This window comes from Balaenoptera borealis (genome assembly GCF_965194805.1).
Source record: "Balaenoptera borealis genome assembly, chromosome: 11".
In the NCBI taxonomy this organism is placed as follows: Eukaryota; Metazoa; Chordata; class Mammalia; order Artiodactyla; family Balaenopteridae; genus Balaenoptera; species Balaenoptera borealis.
Window position 1 is genome coordinate 78,996,771 of NC_138868.1, and position 24,135 is coordinate 79,020,905.

Consider the following 24,135-nt stretch of genomic DNA (forward strand, 5'->3'; position numbering starts at 1 on the left):
ATGGACAGGAGCAACTTGACCAGCGTCTGAAGATTGCTTCAACACTCTTCGTTTTGGAGATAGTCTCTCCTTTTATTGCTATGGAAAATGCATGCATAAAGTACCAGCCTTGGCATCAAAAGATCTGGGATTAGAATCATGGTCTCAAGCCAGAAAAATGTTAGCTCCTTGTTTCTCTAAACCTCAATATGAGCGCTGATGTGAAGATTAATATAAGCAAATGTGTAAGCTATCACATGAAGCACACCCAGAGAAAAACAGTACGCATTAAACAGGTATTCTCCAAGAGCTCACCTATTTTTTCTTACTATGGGTATCAGAAATTTGACTTTAATAGTCAGATGGGATCCAAATATATAAAAATGACCAGAGTGGCACAGGGATTCTTAATAAATCTTTTAGTCATCTCTATTTAGTATGGCGTTAAATGCTCTGCTAAGAGAATTAAACACAGCTTGGTCTGTATACTCATCAGAATCTTCTGTGTATCTCTTTCATCAGTTGCAGAACTCAGGCTCCAAGTTCTTCCTACTGTGGAGCTAGCGTTTGTTTTAACCCATGTGATAAGGGAATGGAAGAGAAGTCTAATTGGGTAAGCAGCTAAACCACTCTTTGTATGTTAGCTTCATATTTTTGGACCTTTGGAACCAACCAAAGTAAGTTTTTTTGTTTTTGTGATCTCGGGACACGGCAGTGCAGAGAGGGAGCTGTGGCTGTGACGGGGGGACTCTGCAGACTTCTGCTGTCACCGTCCCCCTCAGGAGCAGTGTTCTCCATGGGCTGTGATAGCAAGTGGGGTGGGGACTGAAGTGGGAGCTGAGATACATCCTTCCATTTGTGCAACACTGTTACACCCACTGTGCAACACCATTAAACACTTGCAAACCACCCTCTGTCCAGAGAAGCCACCACAGCTCTACGAATCGCATTTTAACTCCCAACACCTTCACTGCTTCCACAGCACTGTAGTTTTCAGACCTGTATTTAAGTCCTGATTCTACCTCATTAATATGAGGTACAGTTAATGCTGCATGGTTTTGGGCAAATTATGTGATCTAACTGAGCTTGAATGTTCTCATCTCTGATAAAACAATACTATCTCCTTCATAGGGTTGTCTGAAGATTACATGAGACAGCAGGGAGAGATCTAGCACAGAATCTGGCATTGATGTGTATTTCATAGACGACAACTGTTGCTGACTGATCTTACTAAATCTTCTACAAATAATAAGGATTCTTAAATGATAAAATCTCAAACTATAAAATAAAAATGTTATCATTTAAAAACCTTTATAATTTTAGATTTTCTTCATGTTATATTTGAACACATTTACTTGCAAAACTCAAATACCACAGCAGAGTCCCACACATTATTGGGGAAGATAATATGATGGAGAAACTTGTGTGTGGCCCTTATACAAGTCGAGGCCATAATTGCATTCCCTCTTCAGACAGTCTTCAGGGCCGCTTCTCAAAGGCCATGGTTATAAGCAGGGTTATGAGAGGTCACCAGGGACCTTGGAAAAGCTACGGAGCCAGCACAGTGCTCTGGGCTGCCAGGCAGGCTGCTTCAGAAGCTGGAAGACATGCTGGTCCTCAAGCCAGGCCAGCTAACTGAAGAACCACAGCATCACTCCTCCCTCAGCCAGAGAGTGATGCTGGAGGGTGACCTGGGTATATGGCTCATACTGGCCCCTGAGTAACCAAGCGCATCTTGTTCTGAAATACTGGCTCAAGTCAGTCAATTTCATGAAGAAAAAAGATGATGAAATCTTTCTCTCTCTCTATCTCCTTCCCTCCTCCCTCCCTCCCTCCCTTCCTTCCTTCCTTCCTTCCTTTATCTGTTCTCCTCTTGACCTATAATTCTTGAGGCAAGCACTATGTTACTTTTATTATAATTTCTTGATAGAAATGGGCAGAGAGGGGGATACAGAATCTTCCCACTAATCACCAGGCAGCTTGGCATCTGTCACTAGCTTCTAGCAGATATTTAGAAAACCCTGAGACTGGTGCCAGTTTCATGACATGATAAGGGCAAAATAGCCCATTTCAAGGAAATTACGGGGAAAGGATGGGGGAAAGGAGAGAAAGAAAGATTCAGCTAGAAGCCTGCATGTATAACTGCGATCAGGGAGAGTATAAACAGGGATGTGATTGACCCAGTTCATTTCCTGCAGGTATGTCAAGAGCAAAGGTGTGCAGAGAACGTCACCAGGTGGGCTCTGACCCAGCCAGTTCTGATGCTCCCAGCATCTCCTCACCAACATGCCATTCGTGAGATGATGGCAATGTGAGATGAAGAAAGACAGGGCTCAGCTTCTAGAAATGAGGGTAAGAATCAGGCCCCAGAGAGATAACTGGGGAAGAATGTTGCTTTCACTGATTGAAGATCTTGCTACGGTTTCCGATGCCACTCAGAATAAAAGCCTCTGCCATCTGTGGCTTCAAGGCCAGCAACCTTGTCAGCACTTGTTTCCTGTCTGCCCTCATCTCCTCTTGCTTTCCCCTCCGTCCCTCTGCTCCAACCACACTCCCCTCCTCGCTGTTCCCCAAACACACCAGACACGCTCCTGTCTCAGCGTCTTTGCTCTCAGGTTCGCCCACGAGAATGTTCTCCTCACACATCTGCTAAATCCCCTCCCTTACCTCCTTCTGGTCTTTTCTCATGAGACCTTTTCCAGCCACTCTACTTATTTATTTATTTTTAACATCTTTATTGGAGTATAATTGCTTTACAGTGGTGTGTAGCTTTCTGCTGTATAACAAAGTGAATCAGCTATACATATACATCTATCCCCATATCCCCTCCCTCTTACGTCTCCCCCCCACCCTCCCTATCCCATCCCTCTAGGTGGTCACAAAGCACTGAGCTGACCTCCCTGTGCTATGCGGCTGCCTCCCACTAACTATCTATTTTACATTTGGTAGTGTATATATGTCCATGCCACTCTCTCACTTCGTCCCAGCTTACCCTTCAATTGCAACTCCCTCACCTCTTTATTTTTCTTCATAGCACATGTCACCCTTTTACACAATGTGTGCTTCACTTATTTATTCTGCTTCTAGTCTACTATCCCTTCCTGAATGCAGGTTCCATGAGGAGGCAGAGGTTTCCCGTGCACTTCACCATCCAGAGGAGTGCCTCATACACATGAGTGCTCAGTGCATATTTGTTCCACAGGAAATTAGTGTTGGACTTGCCGTTCTCAGCACCGTATCTTGGGTGGGGCACAGAAACTCAAGGGACTCAAGAGTCCTGAGCACAAGGGGCTCACAAAGGGGTGTCAAGGTGGGGCTTCTGATCCAGTGGGGTTTCCGCATGCCAATGTGTTTAAGACTCAGCATAGAGCCCTTCGGTCTGTGGGGGGGGGGTAACTTTGAGGAATAGTCATAAGATTGGGGGTGCCAATAATTAAGCCCCTGCCATTGGGACCCCAGGGGTATCAGAAAACAAAGCCCAGGATGAAGCTGTTGTCTCTATCAGAAAGAGCAGCCATATATTGAAGGCAAATTATTTGTGAAATTTGGAGGGGAAACTTCAGATCCAGATGAACCAAGGCCTACAGACGAGAAGGGGGTGTATGGACCTTGATGTGCCTCTGGACCACTCCCCTCCCCCAACTACCTGGCAAAGGTCAGCACACATCTTAGCCTGGTCTTTATTGGCCCAGATGCATATCCTGAGGCTTGTCCTGAGATTATTTTACAGGTATTTCAAAAGTGAGTTGGGCCACCTAAATGTCCTTCAACAGATACGTGGATAAAGAAGATGTGGTATATTTATACAGTGGAATATTACTCAGCCATAAAAAAAAGAATGAAATAATGCCTTTTGCAGCAACATGGATGAACCTAGAGATTATCATACTAAGTGAAGTAAGTCAGACAAAGAAAGACAAATATCATATGACATCACTTATATGTGGAATCTAAAATAACAACACAAATGAACTTATTTACAAAACAGAAATAGACTCACAGACATAGAAAACACACTTATGGTTACCAAAAGGGAAAGGGGGAAGACGATAAGTTAGGAGTTTGGGATTAACATATACACACTACTATATATAAAATAGATAACCAACAAGGACCTACTGTATAGCACAGGGAAATATACTCAATATATTTAATAAACTATAAGGGAAAAGAATCTGAAAAAATAGATATATATGTATGTATAACTGAATCACTTTGCTGTACACCTGAAACTAACACAACATTGTAAATCAACACTACTTCAATTTTTCAAAAACTGAGTTGGGTGTCTGGGGAAGACAAGGGGTAAAAGATGTCTGAGGATTGTATCACCCAACGTCTGACAGAGATGCTCAATTGTAAGATCCTCAAAGATGAAGTGCTGAGCTTCCCTGGTGGCACAGTGGTTAAGAATCCGCCTGCCAATGCAGGGGACACAGGTTCATGCCCTGGTCCGGGAAGATCCCACATGCTGTGGAGCAACTAAGCCCGTGCACCACAGCTACTGAGGCTGTGCTCTAGAGTCCGCAAGCCACAACTACTGAAGCCCGTGCGCCTAGAGCCCGTGCTCCACAACAAGAGAAGCCACCGCAATGAGAAGCCCGCGCACCGCACTGAAGAGTAGCCCCTGCTGGCCGCAACTAGAGAAAGCCCACGCGCAGCAACAAAGACACGATGCGGCCAAAAATACATAAATAAATTAAAAAAAAAAAAAAAAGATGAAGTGCTTCTTGCACATATTCTTATTTAATCCTCACGTTGACCTCATGAGGAAGGCATTGTTAAACAGCTGAGGAAAATGAGCCTCAGAAAGTTTCAACGTTAGTCCAAGCTCACACGGGGGGTGGTAAGTGGCAGCATGGGGTCTCCCTCCAGATCTGTCTCTGAAGCTCTGTGTGTTTCTCTGAACCACACTGCCACACATTGGCACCAGCAGGCTGGGGCCATCCTGCCCGGTTCCTCACACATCCTGTCGCCAACCTGCCTGAACTGTGTCAGTGTGACCTCCCAGGTCTGTATAGAATACCTTGTGGTTTGGCTAGCAGCCAGGCATAATGGGAACAAAAAAAGCCCAAGTTGGATGTAATGTACAACATGGTAATTATAGTTAATAATACTGCATTGTATATTCGAAAGTTGCTAAGAGAGTGGATCTTGAAAGTTCTTGTCACAAGAAAAAAATTGTAACTGTGGTGATGGATGTTAACTAGACTTATCGTGGTGATCACTTCACAATATACACAAATATAGAATTATTATATTGTACACCTGAAGCTAACATAATGTTATATGTCAATTATATCTCAATTTTTTAAAAAAAGAGAATGAAAGGAATTCTGAGAGGTAAAAGCCAAAGTCACAGGATTCCATGGACCCACAGATTACCACCTTCCAGGAAACCAGTCAAAGACTGGGTTGATATTTGCTCTCTTCCCATTAGTTGTCAATGAGAATTTGGTAGAAGAGTCTCAATTATTCCAAGCAAATGGCAACCCTTAAGGGGTAGAATGCCATCACTGACTTTCTGTTCAGGGTAGCTGTCTTGCTCTGTGGAGAAATTTTTAAAAACTTTAGAGACATCACTTTTTTTTTTTTTTTTTTTGCACCTCACATTAATCTCAGGATGTCAAGTGTACAGCAAGGATTACTCCCCTCATCTGATGATAAAGGAAACCAAGGTGGCAGAGATAAAGGCTGCTTCCCGCTGCCCCTTTCTCCCTGGCAATTCTGATTGCACGGTGTCACCCAGAGAGACTTCTTCTCAACTCTAATCTCTCTTCTGGTGTGGATGAAAGGTGATACCCAGAAGGTTGGGGCCAGAATACAGTCCTCAAAAAGTGGGGAAACAAAGAGCCCAAGTCAAGGCAGATTTGTGTGTTCTCTCTCTCAGTCTATGGGTAGATCCCTATGGTGGCCAGATAGAGAGAGCCTCGCAGCATTAGAGATCTGTGTCCCTCACTAGACCGCACTGCTGACCAAGCCAGCAGGAGGTTACTGGGGGTCTCATGTCAAAGTGTTTGGCCAGCAAGTCTTGAACAGGTCTCCCTCAGGAGTTTTCTCTGCCTAAAGCCTGTTCTATTTTTCTTCTCCCGAGGTATAGCAAGCCCTGTTGGGGTATCAAGTGGCACCAAATACATTCATCCAACAAATGTATTCATTCAGAAAATATTTTTTGAGCACCCAGTATGTGCTGGGAACACTGAAAGTGCCTGTGACATAAATCCGTGGGTTATGGTTCTCAAAGGGTTATGCAAAGTCTTTTTTGGCGGCAATAGCATCATGAATATGGTGAAGTAGGCCATGCAAGGGAAAAATCAGTCATTGGTGCTCCTTGATGCATTTTGCAAAGGCTGCCCTTGGCTCCTGCATTCTCCACAGCCTTCTATTACATTTCTGCTGTGCCTTAAGCCAGGGACACTGCTATGATATTCTTGGTTGTAAAGTGTCTAATTGAATGGCCCCATATTCTGGATTTTTTCTTGGACCCACCTACATCTAAAGTTACCAATTCTGGGTCTCATTCTTTAGAGGTCTAGATAAATTCATTCAGTTTGATGTTCATAATTGGTTAATATATCACCCTTATTAAAATTACATTTCAGAGGGACATATTATACCTCTACTTAAAGTAATACCAACTGGTGGGCAATTTGAAGGACCTAGCTGCCTCATGAGGTATGTTGGTCCAGGATGTATGTGTAACTCTCAACACTTATTTAGCTTAATGAATTAAGCAGCCACCTGTGGAAACAGCCCTGTTTCTGGAGGGTACATGCGTGGGGTTAAACCACCAAGTACAAGTAACCCAGAATCTCCTTGATTTCAAGAAGATCTTAACCATCTCCTCTGCAGACTCAAAAACAGATACTATTTCTCAAATTTCCAAAGATCCATAGAAAACCAGGTAGCATTTTAGAATTCTGACACAATCTATGGTTACAAAGAATACCATCCTTGGCACTGTACATTGGGAGTGGAGTGGACGCTGTCAGTGCTTCTCCAGATGCCAGCAGACCTCTTTACAGCGCATCTCCTCCTGACATCTGTGTGCTTCTGCTTCTAAGTGCCTGCACCTGACGTGTTCTCTGGGAGGCTGCCCTTGGGCCACTGAAGGTTTATATTATATATTAAATGCCTGGGAGTTTGCATCACCCTGGGTCAGCCCTTAAGCAAAGGACTGATGGGCCAGGGCATGAAAGTCCAGAGGCAGAACTTCAGAATTCCTCTGCAGGACCAGGCTGAAGTTACCCTTAGCGGGGTTTTGCCTGCGTCAGACAGTTGTGTGGATTTCTTCTTCCCTGTCCTGCTTTCCCCAACTCTTCATCAGTTTGTCCTGGGCCTGGAAGCATAGCTTCATTCCAAGTCTGCTTGTGGGGAACGTTCTTTAAGACAGGCTACATAAAGACAAGGAGCGTGCTAAGCCACAGATGTACTTCCAATACCGCTGTTCCCAGAGGGTAAAAGGAGCAATGCTTCAGCCTAATGCAGGCTTGTCTGAAATGTATGCTACTTCCAACCAGAAGCCTCTCTGACCTGAAATGAAGCACTCCTCCTCCCCCCCACACCTTGATGCTCCTCCTGGGGGCTTTCATGGCATCGAACTGACAGGTGACATGACTGACTCCTGTGTCTGACTAAGAACTCCTTGAGGGCAGAAACTGTGTCCTGATTGTTGTTTGAATTTTAAGTGAAATGACTGAATAAACCCCTATTGCTGACACCCACAACATCCCAGGTGCTGCACCAGGCATGGAGATGCATAAAAATCACTGGAATGAAAGTATCAATAGCATTAGATGCATCTCTTGTAAAGCACAGGTCAAAGCACACTGAATATTGTATTATTTTAATTTTATGATAATGCATTTGATATTAGTATATTTGCAATTTTCATGATATATTGTAAAATACTAGCAGGCTGCAGGCCTGGCCCCTGCTTGGAGGAGGAGGAGGAACGGGATGATCCTTGGTTACAGTCAGCTGCAGATAAGCTACAATTAATGTCCAGATTCTCTAACAATAGGTATTAGTGAATTGCTGGAAAAATCATTATTCTCCCATAATGCCACAACCTCAGCCCAGATTGCTTAGAGGATAAAGTTGTTTTTTTTTCAAATGTGCTGATCCTGTAACATATTAAATGATATTTCCAAGTGCAAACAATACTTCAGGACTTCTGATTTGTCGTGAAGGATGGACGTTCAAAACGCTCTAGCCTTTGACCACTCCTCACACCAAGGTTATCTTTATAAAGCCTACCGAGCTCTTAAGCCATCAGCCAGATGTCATCGGTTTAAGAGAGAAAAACTCAAACATATTCCAGGGTCAGACCTGAGTTAGGGGTTTGTGAGGAAAAGTAACTGGGCTCCAGAATGGACAGCATCAGGGAGAAGCAACAAACTATGACAGTCTGTTCCTCATCATCAGTGAGGCTAAACGCTGAGTGAACTAATGACACAGCCAAGGATTAACAGTATCCTCTTAGTCAATCGTGAAAGACGACTGAATCACGTCTTTGAGAAAACTCAATAGGCTAGACCCATAAATGAATTAATAAGAAAAAAGCTGGCATGCGATCAATTCATTACTGCCTACTACTTCTTGAGCCAAAGGATAACTATCTTATTAAACAAAAGTATGAAGTGAATGAGTCATGTTGATTACCCTCCAAGAAGGAGGTAGAAATCAATCAGGAATGCCAAGATTTCCTTACATGGGTTTGGTATGTCCTCTAAGAAATGAGATGAAACCACAAACCCTAGCAGGTAAACTAAACCTAACACAAATGAGTCCAGGCTTCATTTCCTACTTTGTGGATGCTGAAGAGTTTCTTCCCAAGTGTTGTATAGCTCTCTAGGATGAATAAATTAAAATAGGCCTCATCGAACTACTAATTATAAGTCAGTTCTGTATTCTGTTTCTAGTACTGCTATTGACATTGGTTCACAGCACATTGCAATGAATATAATAGGTTTTAAATAAAAGTTTTATGAGTTGAATCTAATATGGTACCTGCCCTAAACCATCTTATGATATTATTTTAAAATGATAACAAAATTATTACAGTGAAAAGTAACAAATATGCCTTGAAATTTTCCAAAATATTGTTCAAATATGATTCCTTTTTTTCAAGGATGACAAATATGTGGCATGAGGGCCAACTTCCCATGTGCATGGCAAGCATTGTTAATTGTCTCTGTATCTCTCTTTCCTCCTTTTCTCCACAGGGGCCTCAGATTCCTTCTCAGCACAATGCTCCAGACACTGTGTATCAACCAATCAGAGAAACATGAGTTGAAACTTAAATGTCATAAGATTTTACGAGGTTTAAGAGGGAGAAATTTAAGACAGGGTAGAAAAAGGAATTTGAGAGCCATATCCTTTCTCCACAATTGCTAACATTAACTGAATGCTTATATGTGCCAAGTACGATTTTCTGAGTCTAAGAGGTATTAACCCATTTCATCCTCACAGAAATTTTATGCAGGAGATGATGTTAGCTTTTTTTTTAATCCATGGAATTTGGATAATGAGACCCAGAAAGGTTAAGCAACTTAGTGAAAAATGCACAGCTGGTAATTGTCAGAGCTGGGATTCAAGCCCATATTTTCTGGCTCTAGATCCTATACTCTGTGCTACTAGACTGAAAAGAACTCAGTAGAAGAGGTAGATAACATATAGAGACTAGGAAAAAAAGTTGAATCATTGAAATGAAAAAAGAAAGAAAAGGACAAGTGAGAAAAGAAACAAAATAAAATCCAGATTTGTAAGCATAATGTTTTTTCTAAGATCATTACTATGCTTTGAAAAATGTCATTGATCATATATATATATACACGTATATATGTGTATATATATATATATACATAACATGCATATATTATATATGCATTATATGGTTATAGACTAAATATAATGACAAACTATATATATGTATAGTGTGTATATATATTCTTCTACATATTAATAGTAGTGACGATATGACATGTTAACATTTTTTGAAATATGAGGTAACACTGAAATTTGACCTTTTCCAATTATTCTGAGAGTACATTTTCTGAGGAAGAGTGAAAGGTAAATGTCAGATGACTGAATCACAAAATACTGGAAAGGTTAAGGCAAAAGCAGAGCATTGCCATAGTACTTTTAGTCTCAGACATGATAATTAGTAAACTTAATTTATTCTGAGTCTGTTCTTGTGGTGCTATGAAAGTCTATTTTCATGAACAATGATGAGGACAAAAAGGCAGGGCAGTGAAGTTCAAGACTCACTTCTCGAATGTCATCATCAAGCCTTCCTCTAATGATTTAGGAAAAAAAGTAATGTTCTGTGCATTTACTAGAGGACATGCCTCTCTGCCTACTTTTTACACACTGTTCCTACAGTTTATCAGTGGACGATGACAAAAGCCTTTGGTTTTCAGAGTGGGCATTAGAAAAAGAAGAAAGGTAAAGCATTCTTAGATTCTGTACATACCTATTTTCTCTTGGTTTTTACTTCAGTGTCTTCGATAACATGATACTTAGGGAGTGCTACGACTATGATGAATCTGAAAAACTAATTTTTAGTACCGTGACTTATGTAATCTCCTTAGTATGTACAACTCCCCTTACCATTGAATATGTGGGCTACTTGATCTGTCATTTTCAAAGAGTTTGAAAAACATGAATCGATATCCCTATGATCCACTTACACTGGATAAATTATCTATCAAGTGGCACTAATATAAAAAAAGCCTATCATACAGTTGGTCAATGTCTCTAGCTATTTACTCAGTTGTACAAAATTTCTACAAAAATTGATTCCAAAATGAAAGCTTTCTGTGACTTGTGAATAGGTGTTATCATCCCGGAGAAGTATTTTTAAAAGTTTCCATAGAAACGTTTACAGTTGTTGCTGTAAATAGAGTAAAGAAGAAACTTCAAGCAATCATTCTAGTGATTCAAGAAAAACAATACATTTGCCTTAATTACCTGGGTCTTTCATAGAGTTTGTGGTGTATCTCTAACCTCAGCTAGTCACAGGTAAAAGTAAAGACTCAGAATATAAGTCAATGTTGTGTACGGTAACAGATGTTTGGCTGAATTTTCAACTTCTGCCAGTGGTAGGCTGCCGAGCTGTGCTCCTAACACAACCTCTGGTTAACTTGCTCAGGTAAGTTTCCAGAGTACAACACAGAGGTCTGGGTCAGGAACTCACATCCTTTTTTGTTCTCCAGTGATTCAACCTGCACCCTCTGCACTGAAGGGCAGAGACTCTAACTGCAGTGTAGGACCTCCCACCCAGCACCACTCAACAGACTGCAGGGACAGCTGCCATGGCTTTCATAAACCCTGCCTGGCACACAATGACGAGGGACGGTTTCAGAGTGAAGAAGGAGGCTGTATCTGCTTGTTAGAATCAGAATAGATGCAGGCCATACTTAGAATGTGGCACTTAGAGAAAACCCTTGGCCCAAAGCTGGAAATTGGTCTTGACAGTGATTCTATTGGGGCACTAATAGGTCAGGCTGCCTGTTTGGCAAATAATACTGTATAGTCTCTCCATTTTAATTAAAATTTTACTTTTAGGTTTTCTTTTACTATTCACATAGTGATAAGATTAATACTGGAATAGTGCTGGATGGGTGGCAGAGACTGTCCAAATAAAGTCAATCTGTTCTCACCAAGTCACAGCCACTGAATTCACTATTTCTCCCTTAGTGTCCCACACTCATGGCCAACTCTTGGCCTTGCTCACACTATCCCCACCCCTTAATATACATCTCCATCTTTTATTCTTTTTTGTATCTGCAATCGTTTTGAAGCCAAATATTCTTTTTACCCCTAGCCTGTCATGATTAACATGATTGTGTATCTCTGGACTGGGTATAGAATGGAACTTTGGCTTTTCAGATACAGCCCATTTTTCCTAACCTAGAGGTTGAAATATAAGCTTCACAATGAGACAACCACACTCCAAAATAGCTGTTCAAGATCCCAGGTAACTGTGAGGCCTCTGCTGTGAGGCAGGCCTAGGTTTTGTTCCTGGTTCTGACACTTGCTCTATGTGCAAGTTACTTAACCACTAAAAGCCTCTGTTTTCTCATTTCTAAAACGAGTATAGTAACAATAGTTACCTCATACAGCTGTTGTAAGCATTAAGTTAGACTTAATTATACAGAGCATGGAAAGCATTTATCACAGTGCCTGGCACATGGTAGGTGCTCAATAAACACTTCTTATAGTTGTATTAAGTCTTATTTCTTTACTTTGTTGTAGGTTCCTTGAGGTCAGACACATTTTTTATTCCTTTTAATCCCTGGCAAAGTTTTAAGCAGGCAGTAGATTCTGGTGATTCATTTTATATCCCTAGTAAAATCATACTGAATTTGTGTTATTTCTCAGTCTCAAAGTAATGAGAACAGCAGAGAGTAAAACTAGGCAGTGATGTACAAAACCAGGGGCTTCATTTTGTTCTTTGGTGAATGGTCTGCCATGAGGAGTCAGCAGGGCTTGGCCCTCAGGGAGTAGCTGTATGGTCAGAGTGCCAGATACCATTGTTCTGTCCTCCTTATGGTACCCAAACTTCCAGAAAGCACCAAACCACAGAAAAGAAATATGAGAGACAGCAGTTTGGATAAACACATTTAAATTTCTTAACCACCTAATTTTAAAAGATTAAGCTAACTGCAACATGAATACAGGATTTAAAGCCAGTGGTCTTGAGATATTTGAAGGATCGTTGTGCTTTGACAATCCTTTGCCAATATGCCTTGAATTAAGTTCTTGCTGGAATTTTTAAAGCCTTTCTTAAAATATGCTTGAGTTGTCTTTTCATCTTCCAATTAAAAGGAAATTAGAAGAGATGCCAATTCAGTTGCACTTCAGGGAAAATATGTTGACTTCAGGACATTTAAATTTGAACAATAACAGGTGGCACTTGATGGCAGTGCCTTTTACTAAGGAACTCATCGTCATGCCTGTTGCATTTCCTAAAACTTACATCTTGTCAAGTCAACCCAATTTAAAAGACACTGAGAAATCTAAATACCTTTTCCAGAATCTTCTGGAGTCAAGCCCATTTGCTGTCATAGAGCGCTCCTTGGCTTGGAGGCCAATCTCTTGCATGGCATGACACACAAGCTTTGTGCATTTAGATTATTTTAATTTGCAGATAGTGCATTTGGTTATGAAGTTGATTTTTAAAAATTCTTATTCAAATGTTGTCACAAAACATTTGAAAACAGACCTTTTCTGTATCACTAAATAATTTCTCAATAAGTAATAACCATAAATATAAAATCACTGTATATAAAAATCTCAGCTGTATTTTCTGATCTGGTTACATAAAGGTTTTTTGATGTAAACTAAATCAAAGTTGGGGCCAAATAGATTCTCTGTGACCATTTTATCTTTAAAATGAAATTTAAAATTTGCATTTGAAGCCTCTCTTTATTGAATTTAAAGCAGCACTTCAGGTCAATGCCCAGCATTATCCAAATGTTGACAGTCTTTGGGTAGCTGAATAGTGAACCTTCATTTCTTCCTTTTAGTTGTTTTAGATATGGCCTCACATCATCAGTAAGTAATAGCAACCTCTTGGTAAATGCTCATGAATTCAAATTCCTGTTTTATATATTTTGAGAGGAGGGTAGGACATACTAAGTATTTGCAAGTTCCCTCAACACGTTTTTTCCTTTACATTTGAGGCCAAACGTAGGAATTCACCTGTAAAGCCCCTTGGAAATGGCACAAAAATTGTACTATAATTGAAGCAAATAACGATAATTGTTTGTGGCTTTGATACTTCTCCAATAAAGTGTTCTTATTTGGCCAATAATTTTTCAATAAAATAAAAAATTGTACATCGTACAATATAAAGTATAATATAAAGAGCTTTTGAGTGTCTGTATTGGCTGCAAAAGAAAATAGGACAAGTATTTCACATGCACATGTGCAAACACACACACACACACACACACACACACACACACACACACACAGAGAACTGAACTGTTTCCAGAGTTCAGTGAAGGAAATACTTTTTCACTGGTAAGTGTAACATTTTCAAAGAGATGAATCAGAAAATTTAGGAAAGATTTAACCCCATTTTGCACAGATATTATCAATCATATTCTGTGTGGGCTAAGAAGGGTAGATGATTAAACAGTATTCTCTAAATGGCAAGAGATTATTTTTCTCTAGATTTCAAGTCTGGAAGTCACCAGCAAGGGATCCATAGAGCAGGCAAGAAGGTACCTGAAATCTCCATCAGGGAAAATACCACAACATGGTGTGTCTGCCCTGTCAGCTGAGATGATTCCCAGGCAGACACTACATGGCAATCACGTCATCACAGTAGTTGTACCCAAGAAAGCAGTTTACAAAACAAGCACCAAACAACTGGGCATAATTTTTGTCATAATCTGCAAACTTTAGCCTGAATAATGAAATTTAATCACCAAAAATATTAGAGTTCCAAATAATAGGATGACCCAAGTTATCTTTGAACTTTTTCTTCTTTAAAAGCTGGTCATATTGGCACTTGAAAAAATAAATCAGAAAATAACATGGCTTCAAGTGGACAAATAAATATGAATTTTAAAGAAAGACTTTGCATTATCTATTGCTTTCCTCCTGATTTGGTTTCATTGATAATTTCTCCCCAAGTTTTCTAATAAGTTCTGCCAGGTCTTCTGAATTTTGAGTTTTTTCTTCAAGGAGTTCATAGCGGAGACTTGAGATGTCCTGTTTAATTTCCTTCAGTTCCCCTTTGCAAAACAAGAGTGATAAGAAGTCAATTGTAAATACATAATGCAGAGAAACTAGTGATTCTGGGATAGATTGAAATCAGCCTTAATGCCACACACATCTGTGTTTTGAATCCTTTCAAAGGAAATCACTTTTTAATGGGGGCAGGTTTCTATTTTCTCAGCTCAGTATTTTGGTTAGTGAAAAGATTATAGAGAAAACTTATAACGTAGTCCTCCTGAAGTCAGTGGAAGGGAAACATTGGTGGCAAATGTTACAGGGTTTGGGGCAACGGACCCTCACTATCCCCAACCACTTCCTTCTCCCTCCAAGCCCCCCACGGATATAATACAGTTCGCTCTCCCTATCCTCGGGTTTTATGCGTGCGGATGCGGAGGGTAGACTGTAGTAGTTACTTCATTTATATAACGGACTTGGGCACCCGTGGATTTTGGTATCCACACAGGTCCTGGAACCAACCTCCCACGAATACCAAGAGATGACTGTAGTTACTTATCTAGCAAGTGGCATCTGCCCCCAACTGTGGAGAAATAGCGTATTTCCCCAGTATGTAGCAGTACTGATGGTTGGTGAGATCCTGTCTTCTCTTGTTGAAGCTCACCCTTCCCACGCCCATCTCTCCAGCTCTCCCTCAGCTCTGCTTCAGGCCCCAGGTCCTGGCTCATGCTCAGGGGCTGACTTGTCCCTGTGTTCAACTCACCTTCATTCACTTCATCACTCTCCTTATCTATCTGGGCTTGTAATACATATCTTTTAATGAGTCTCTTCATTATTTTCTAGACAGAGAAAAGAGAAATCCATCTTAGTTTTATGTTCATGATAAATCTCTCATTTGGAATAAGTTTCTGATTTTTTCTCTCTTTAGTAAGCACTTCAGAAATGATAGCTATGAAAGATTAAGATGATTTATCTGGTAGGGGATGCATACTATCTCCAGATTTTTTTTTTTTAATTTTATTTATTTATTTATTCATTTATTTATTTTTGGCTGTGTTGGGTCTTCGTTTCTGTGCAAGGGCTTTCTCTAGCCGCGGCAAGCGGGGGCCACTCTTCATCGCGGTGCGCGGGCCTCTCACCATCGCGGCCTCTCTTGTTGCGGAGCACAGGCTCCAGACGCGCAGGCTCAGCAACCGTGGCCCACGGGCCTAGTTGCTCCGCGACACGCGGGATCTTCCCAGACCAGGGCTCGAACCCGTGTCCCCTGCATTGGCAGGCAGACTCTCAACCACTGCGCCACCAGGGAAGCCCTATCTCCAGATTTTAAAAGTAATTTTCACATCACCAGGACGAATGACTCAAAAGTTAATTCTTGAGAAAATAATAAGTTCAGAGCAAACATCTAATCCTTGATGTTCATTGCTTGTATTTTACTTGAAAAGTGTTAGAACAAGACACAGCCTTAACAGCTGGGCGGGTCAGAGGTGTGCACTTCTGTATGTGGAAATGGAAAGTTAAGCAGATGTGCCCTCATTTATGGCTTTTCCCCTCCATTACAAAGAAATGGAGCCAGTTTTGATTTTATACTTGCTAATAATTTAGGAATGGCTAGCTTCAATGTAATAATATTTCTCCAGCACCTGAGCTTCCACCATGAGGATACTGCTTTTACTACGTACTTTTCATAAAAAGTAAGAGGCTCAGCACATATGCAGGAAGTCCTGGGTGGATATATAGCTAAACCAAATCTTACTACCTAAACCCTAAACTAAATGATAGTCAAATCCCACTTTCAAGAACTTATCCTAATGATGTAATTAGGTACATGGACAAGTATGTTCATAGTAGTCCTACTTATAATAGTGAAAAAAAAATAAACCTTAAATGTCCATCAATAGAGAATTATTTATTTGTACAAAGGAATATAGTACATCCATTAAAATGAATATGAATATATGTTTTGTGAAGTGAAAAACTATTATTCATTCTATAAGTATTGTTAACTCATTTATATATATTACATATACATTTCTATAATAATATTAAAATATATGTAAAATTATATACATACATATAATCATCTGGCAGAATATTCACGAACAGTAAGTAGTCTTTACTTCTCAGTGGTGGGGTTTTTTACTCTCTTCTTTATGTTTTTTGTAAGATAGACTTTTTTTTTTTTTTTTGCTGTGTTCATGTATTGGAAGACTTTATATAGTTAGGACAACAATTCTACTCAAATCAATCTATAGATTCAACACAGTCACAATTTTGGAATACACAATCAATTCTAAAATTTATATGGAAAGGCAAAGAAACAGAATAACCCAAACAACTTGGAAAAGAACAACAATGGAGAATTCACATTAGTAAGATAGACTTTTTACAATAAACATGTAGGCTCTAAGTTCCATGATGGCAAGACTTCATCTATTTTGTTCACTTCTATATCTTTAGTACTTAGAAAGTGCATGGTACGTGGTAGTTACTCAATAAATATTTTTTTGAATTAGTGTATTATTTTGATATTGAGAAAAATATCGTAACAGTTCATTTTCATTTAAATAATCACATAGTTTGAGTTTCTAAATATTACAAATAACTAGTCTTATTTCTTTAAAAATTCATGCTTACCTGATATTGTCTTGGAGGATTATTGAAACTGTTTAACTGGAAATCTTCTGAACTTCTTAAACTTGATTGTTTACTATGTCCAAACTGTATTTTGAAAAGAATTAGAAATTGATTATTATTTAACTTTTTAAAAATGTGATGATATTTATCTCAGTTATATATGTGAACTAAGTCTCATATATATAAATAATCTTTTCTATATGTATAGTGCCATTTTAACTTAATTTGCTTAATATTCTGTCTTCCAAGACAAATCATAGACACTTTAGGTGTGTTCAGCCTCTCAGTGTCTATTAGAGGTTGTCTGAGGACTCTCTTAGACTTTGTGGCTATCAATCATTTTGTCATGAGAGTCATGCTTTAACATTCCCACAGATACATCCTTGGTGGAGCAAGAGGCAAACAAGTTGAGAAAATAATGGTGGTGATCTCAGAAGTCCATTGATGAGGGATCCACAGTCTAGCATGATTGACTACACCATCCACACCTGCAGTAGAGACTGTGATAAGACTCCTGAAGAAACACCAGGGTAAGACTTTGTTGTAGGATAGGATTCAGGTGCCAAGAAAGCACTAATAAACCATTTGAATTTTAGGATATATATAGTATCCTATCTGGGCAGCACTTTTCAAATAATACATTTGCTTGAATAGGAAAATAACAAGGAAAGTAATCTGCAAGAGAGGTGGTAAAGTACCATATTAACATGCTAAGAGGATGATTAAAAACCTCTTTAAGGCATTTTCTAAAGGGAAAAAATGGTTTTACAAAAATAAGTAGGAGAAACTGAGCAAAACACAGCATCTCCAAATATATATTTTTGGGGGTGCAAAACTCTTTTCCAGGGGAAAAGAAACTTCAAGACTATCTACTAAGACAGCCATAATTTATATTTCCCAATGACATCTAAGTTGCTACAGGTAAAGCTCAATGAGACTCAATTTAAATCCTTGACTTAACTTCAATGCATTGATGCTTTAAATGGCCACGTGCTGAATTCAAGCAGCTATGTACACATTCATCCATTAAACAGGTATGTGTGAGTGACCTCTATATGTAAGGTGCTGTGCTATGTTCTGGGTATTTAATGAATAACATAAATAACTATGATCTAGCTGAGTTATAGTAATAGAAAAAGTATGGCAAGGCTGACAAGATTCATACTCATTGTGAAGATATTGTTTAGATAGCATCCTTTTCCATGTAGCTATTTGCCTTTTTCTTTCACCCTCTCTAATAATGTCAGCAAAATTACCGTATTTTTTTTAACTTTATATTAACTTTAAAAAAATTAAGATAAAATTTTACAATTGACCAAATTAACCAGAGAGGCGGCTTGGGTTCTGTAGAAGAGCACTTGACAGAAACCTGAAAACTCAAATCTGGCTCTGCCACAAGTTAGCTGTGGGATACTAGGTGAGAAGCTGAAACCCTACAATCTCTTCTGACAGTGAAGGGAATGCCTTAGTTGACCTCTACAGTCCTTCAAGTCCTACTAATTTATGAATTTGTGAAACAAATGCAAACTTCAACATATTTTAATAATATTTTAATGTTTATTTTCAAATTACATAATCATTTATTTTTATAATATTATAAAATATAATGATATTTAATATATTAGATATGATTCCTGGATTTCAAACTATGATTTATGCTTTAAAGACATCATTAAACATGACGACCAGAGTCATCACTTCCATCCCCCAGTTTTTATGATAAAGCATGGAGGGTGAGGACAGGTTCATAATCAGAGCGAAAGGATCCGGGCAAAGGGAATCTTTGTGTGCATCACGTCCATCTCTTCATGAATGCACAGCCTCATGGTGGCAAATCATTAATTTGATGTCTCCTTCTTTTGTTAGAGGCCACTAACACATCCATATGGTGTTCATGGAAAAAAGAAAGTGAAAAATTATACTTCTTTGAGATTTTTTAGAGATGAATGTGTGGACCTTAATACTCGTTGTGCCAATCATTCCAAATTAAGGCAGCTCCACAACCCTCCATGCCTATGGCAATAATCCTTTTCTCGGAAACTTAATATTATATTAACACTATGCCGGCTGTTTTTCATTTGCTCTTTTCTAATTTAAGGTTTGTTGTTCCCAATTCCTGAAACACTCTTTTCCTGGCTCTTTTCCTGTCTGACTTGCTTTGTCTGATCCTCTGGAGTTTAGCTCAACACATAAGCTCCTCAAATGGCTTTCTCTGCCTACCCCATGAAAATAGATCTTGAGCAAGCTAGGCCTTTTGTACCCTTCATAACGTGCTTCACAATTGCCAATTACTTTATTCACTGGCTTGTTTACATGGTTATTGTCTACATCCTCCTGGGCTCTACAGAAGGAGGAATGTTGTTTAGTTTATCTCAGTGCCTTCAGAGCCATCACTGTCCAGCAGATAGTAAGTGCTCAGAAGTTGTTGGTTGGTGAAATGAATGAAGGGAGAAGTGCTTTCGGGTCACTTATAGAGTTCATTTGATTTCTGGACAACTTGCTATACAAGACGTGTACAATATAGGTTCATGAACCAATTGGCTGCAGCTCAACCACACAGGAAAGATAAATCTGAAACATGGTTTTAAGGTCTGAGGCAGATGACTTACAAATTAATACCCTGGATGACACAGAAGAGGTAACAGTACCAAGAAAGCCAGAAAACAGTTTTCTGTTCATTTGAGAATGGGTATAATTGTAGATTTTCCGGATTGTAGATCTTGATGTGTCAATGACTGCAGCTACAGTGTGTTGTACAGTTTTATAACACACAGCTACTCTTTGCATGCATCCAATGGGTAGAGCCTGGGATTTCTCAACTGCAACATTTTTGACACTTTGAGCTGGGTAATTATTTATTGTGGGGGGCTTCCAGTGCATTGTACAATGTTTGCCAGCACCCATGGCCTTGACGCCCTAGATGCCAATAATAGTTCCCCTCTCTAGTTGTGACAACCAAAAAAGTCTCCAGGTATTACAAATGCACCCTGGACTGCTGGTAGTGTGGAATCAAAATTACCTTTCAGTGGGAACCACTAGTATAGTTAAATGGTATATGACTAAACAGTTACAAATTCATTTGGATCACTTTTATGTGAAGAGTTCTGCTCTAAATCTGAAGTATGAATTTGGATGCAAATAAAACATTTGTTTAGCAAAAATTTCTAAACAGTTTCTGATATATAGTAGGTATTCAACAAATACATGTTTAAAAATTTAATAACACAAAGGAGTAATATGTAAGAAGAAACTTACCCAATGGTGCAAAGAAGCATTATTACCACTTGGTGGCAGAAAATTCTAATTTATATTTGTTTTGATGTACAGCTACTAAAATAGACTGGGAAGCCAAGGGAATTCAGTTGGCAATATGAATAGCATTTAAACCTTAGTGATTTGGACATTTATAGATGGCACTGACGCATAATGCGATGGGAGTGGGAAAGGGGAGCTTGTTGAGTAGAAGCAGGAAGGAGGAAGGACTGGGTGTAAGCTTTCTTCCTGTCTAATGCAAATACACACTCCGATTCTGAATAAAGCACTGCCTGTCCTTTTTTTCCCCCATACTTTCTACCGCATTTCCTGCATTCTTTGTTTCTTTTTTTTTAATCCTAGTAATTAGTTTGATATTAGCATTTCTCATCTTGCTGCAGCTTCATTGTAGGATTAGAGTGAGGAACACTAAATAACTTGTTTGTTATTCATTAAGAATAACAAGTAAGCCTCAGTCTTGGGAATTTTTTATGTTGTTGGACATAGTACTAGGAGTCAGTCTCCCATTCCCCACATTGAGGGGTCTGAGGCTGGGATCAAAGCAATGAACTGAAAATGTAGAGGAAATATGATCAGTCAGCAGGGGGTGCACATATGACATGAAACCATGTGGTACAGTTCTTGTAAAAGCTCTTGCTTGAAATCAAACAGATATGGATTTGAATTCTGGCTCTGTCTGAAGTGGAACTTTGAGCAAGTCATTTCACCTCTGTTAACCTAAGGTTTCTCATGTATAAAATAGGGAAAATAATATTACCTACCTTCTAGAGCTAATATGAGGATTAAAGAGATAAGGTGTGTAGAATGAGTAGCTTGACATAGTAGATGTTGTATAAGTGTCAACAGCTATTATTATTGTACAGAAGGATAAATATCTACTATGTGACTTTAGGCCTATTTCATGGTTAGTTTTAATCTGCTCTATTTCTTTTGGAGACAATTTGCTGAATATTGCTTTTTACTGATGTGTTCATGTCCCTGACTAAGTCATTCAGGGAATGAAATACTCAGTGATTCCCATACCCAGATGAGCATTAGAATCTCCTAAGGACTTATTAAAATACACATTTCCAGGCCCCATGGCCAGAGATTTTAACTCTATAGACCTGGAGAAGAGGATGGGTAATTTGTACAAATTCATCTGGTGATAGTAACAAATTGGAACCACTACATTATATAACTGGTTCATCAGATGACTAAAAAGAAAGCCCCTGACCTAATTAGAAGCTAAAGGACATAGTTCCTGGATATGTAACTGATTAAAAAAAAAAAATTCTCCACATCTCATTCAATCCAGTACAGAATGGACCCAAAATGCTAAAATAACGTCTATGCTCCATACTGGCCTACGGTCCATGGCATGTAAAACCTGCTCTGAAACTGACAACTTGAAGGGGGTTTGATCTAGAGCTGGAACAGAGCAAATATTCAAGAAGTTATTTGGCATTTTCAGGTTTACACATGTAATACAGTATGGCAGAGACTGAATATTAATGTATGCTGTCCTTTCAGACTATATGTCCGAAAAGCTAATGCTAACCACCAAAGTCAGTGATATTCGGAGCTGAAGGAGATGATTAAAGATAATAAATAGATATGCTAAAAGGTATTTTTATATGGTTCATCTGACTGATTTATATAGTGTCCGTGGAGTAGATGTGAAGGAAGGTTTGTGCGACTTAACCACTTTAACTTTCAAGGAGTCAAGAAAGAAGACCCCAGCAAACTAGAAACGTAACTGTGCCATTTTAGACATAGACTTTATGAAAAAGAATGAGCAAAAGCCATGCAAATTGGGTTAGGGAAAACACACCATGAGAGTTTTTCTTAGTACATATCAGCATTAAATGTGTTCCAGTAGGAGTTCATCCCAGCAACAACAGGCAAAACTGATTGGGACTATAAATGGTTGCTTTAAAAAACGTTTTCTCAGGAATATAGTTCATGTATCAAGCAAAAGCAAGCTATGTGAAATATGCCTCAGTTTTGTTCACCACAAGCTTAAATGGTAAGGGAAAATAGACACTTGTGTTGATTTGGTCCTCTAGGAATCAAATGCCAAGACAAAGTGAGAAATATGAGATGTATTCAGAATTATGCCTGTGAAAGATAATGGGAAGTGGGAGCAAAAGGCAGAAAAATCTCCCAGACTGTGAGGCGTGACTCACCTGTGAAAGAGGGAAAGGTAATAAGATTGTCTGAGAAAGTCAGCCAGCCCAACGGGGAGCTGCGGTGCAGAGTACCCCAAGAGAGGTCCTGTGTTGGCATGAACTATCCGGGACCTAAAGAGCATGGCCATGGTGGGAAAGCTGAGGGGACCCCAAAGATGCTGCAGCCGGAGGCTGTCAGCTGACCTAACTCTCTGAAGCAGGCTCTCTTGAAAGAAAACATGAGCCCTACATTCCCATGGCTGCCACAATAAACAGTCTCTCAAAAGGGTCTCTAGAAGGTTCAGCTGACATTGGAATCAACATTTTATTGATCTACCACTGTGATCAGATACCAGAGGCTTAGTATTGCTGTTAAAGAATTTGCTTTCACCTGGGATTGAAATATGTGCTATCGGAAAGTGTAGAGTAATCCAAGCCATGTTTAAAAAATATAAAAAGTATTTTCCAGATGATTAAAACAAATTTTAAGTTTCTACATTTTCTGAGAAACTCCAAAGAAAATAAAATTATTTGATTTGAAAGACACTATAGTTTCTATCGTAAAGAAAAAATGGCATGTTGATCCCCCTTGAATTTTTCTTATATTTGTCCAACGCTTTATTGTTATCATGCATTCATCATACTTTCAGCACAAGTAATTTCTTACTGGAAAACTATAAAATCCAACTTACACTGACCTATTCTTGAAAAATTTTTATTGAGTTATTCATAACCAAATAACAAAAAGCTGCTTCTTTATAACAAGTACTTCACCATTTGTATAATAGTGTTTGTGATTTACAAAGCATCAGCTGAATCCTCTCAACAATTTTGTGTGATGGGCTGTACAACTTGATCATTCCTATTTTGTAGATGAGGAAATTAAGGTTCAGAGAAGTCAAACGAATTGCTAAAGGGGCAGAGATAAGATGAGATCCCAATCTTCTGACTACTTGGTTCAATGATCTGGCTATATCAATACTACATCAATGCATAAGAGTATTCCTATTTTGTTGGAGGAGGTAACATACTTGGCTTAAAAACAAAACAAAATAGCATCCCTCCTTGGCATTTGTGTCCCATGGGGTGGCCCTGTAACAGAGTTCTGGCTAATGAGATATAATAACAGAAATTGTTGGGAGGCATCTCTGAGGGTGATTCAGCTAGTGGCCCACTTTTCCTTTGACCCATTCCTTCTTCATGCCTGAAAAGTGGATGGGATGTCTGGAGGTGAAGGTGTCATCTTGCATCTGACTATAACAAAAAAATCCAGGAGAATCACAGAGACTCACTCCGGACAACAGTCCTGTACTGCCAACTCTGGAGAGTTAAATGAGAGGGGGAAAAACAACTGTCTTGTTGAAAACACCATGATATGTGCAACTGAATGCAAGTCCCACCTGATACA

At 39.3% G+C, this 24,135-nt stretch overlaps 1 protein-coding gene across 5 annotated transcripts in view; it reads right to left on the reverse strand.

Moving 5' to 3' along the window:
• Positions 1-3,902: 3,902 nt before the first annotated feature.
• Positions 3,903-24,135, reverse strand: part of TRPC6 (transient receptor potential cation channel subfamily C member 6) — a 130,663-nt gene continuing 110,430 nt past the window's right edge. For 2 of the 5 annotated variants that reach the window (XM_082339898.1, XM_082339900.1), the window contains exons 11-13: positions 17,305-17,388; positions 15,434-15,509; positions 3,903-14,732 (exon numbers count right to left, since the gene is read on the reverse strand). In XM_082339898.1, coding sequence (XP_082196024.1) covers positions 14,581-14,732; positions 15,434-15,509; positions 17,305-17,388 — 312 coding nt within the window. In that variant the 3' untranslated portion in view covers positions 3,903-14,580. The other 3 variants (XR_014231114.1, XM_082339899.1, XM_082339901.1) reach the window with 3 other exon arrangements.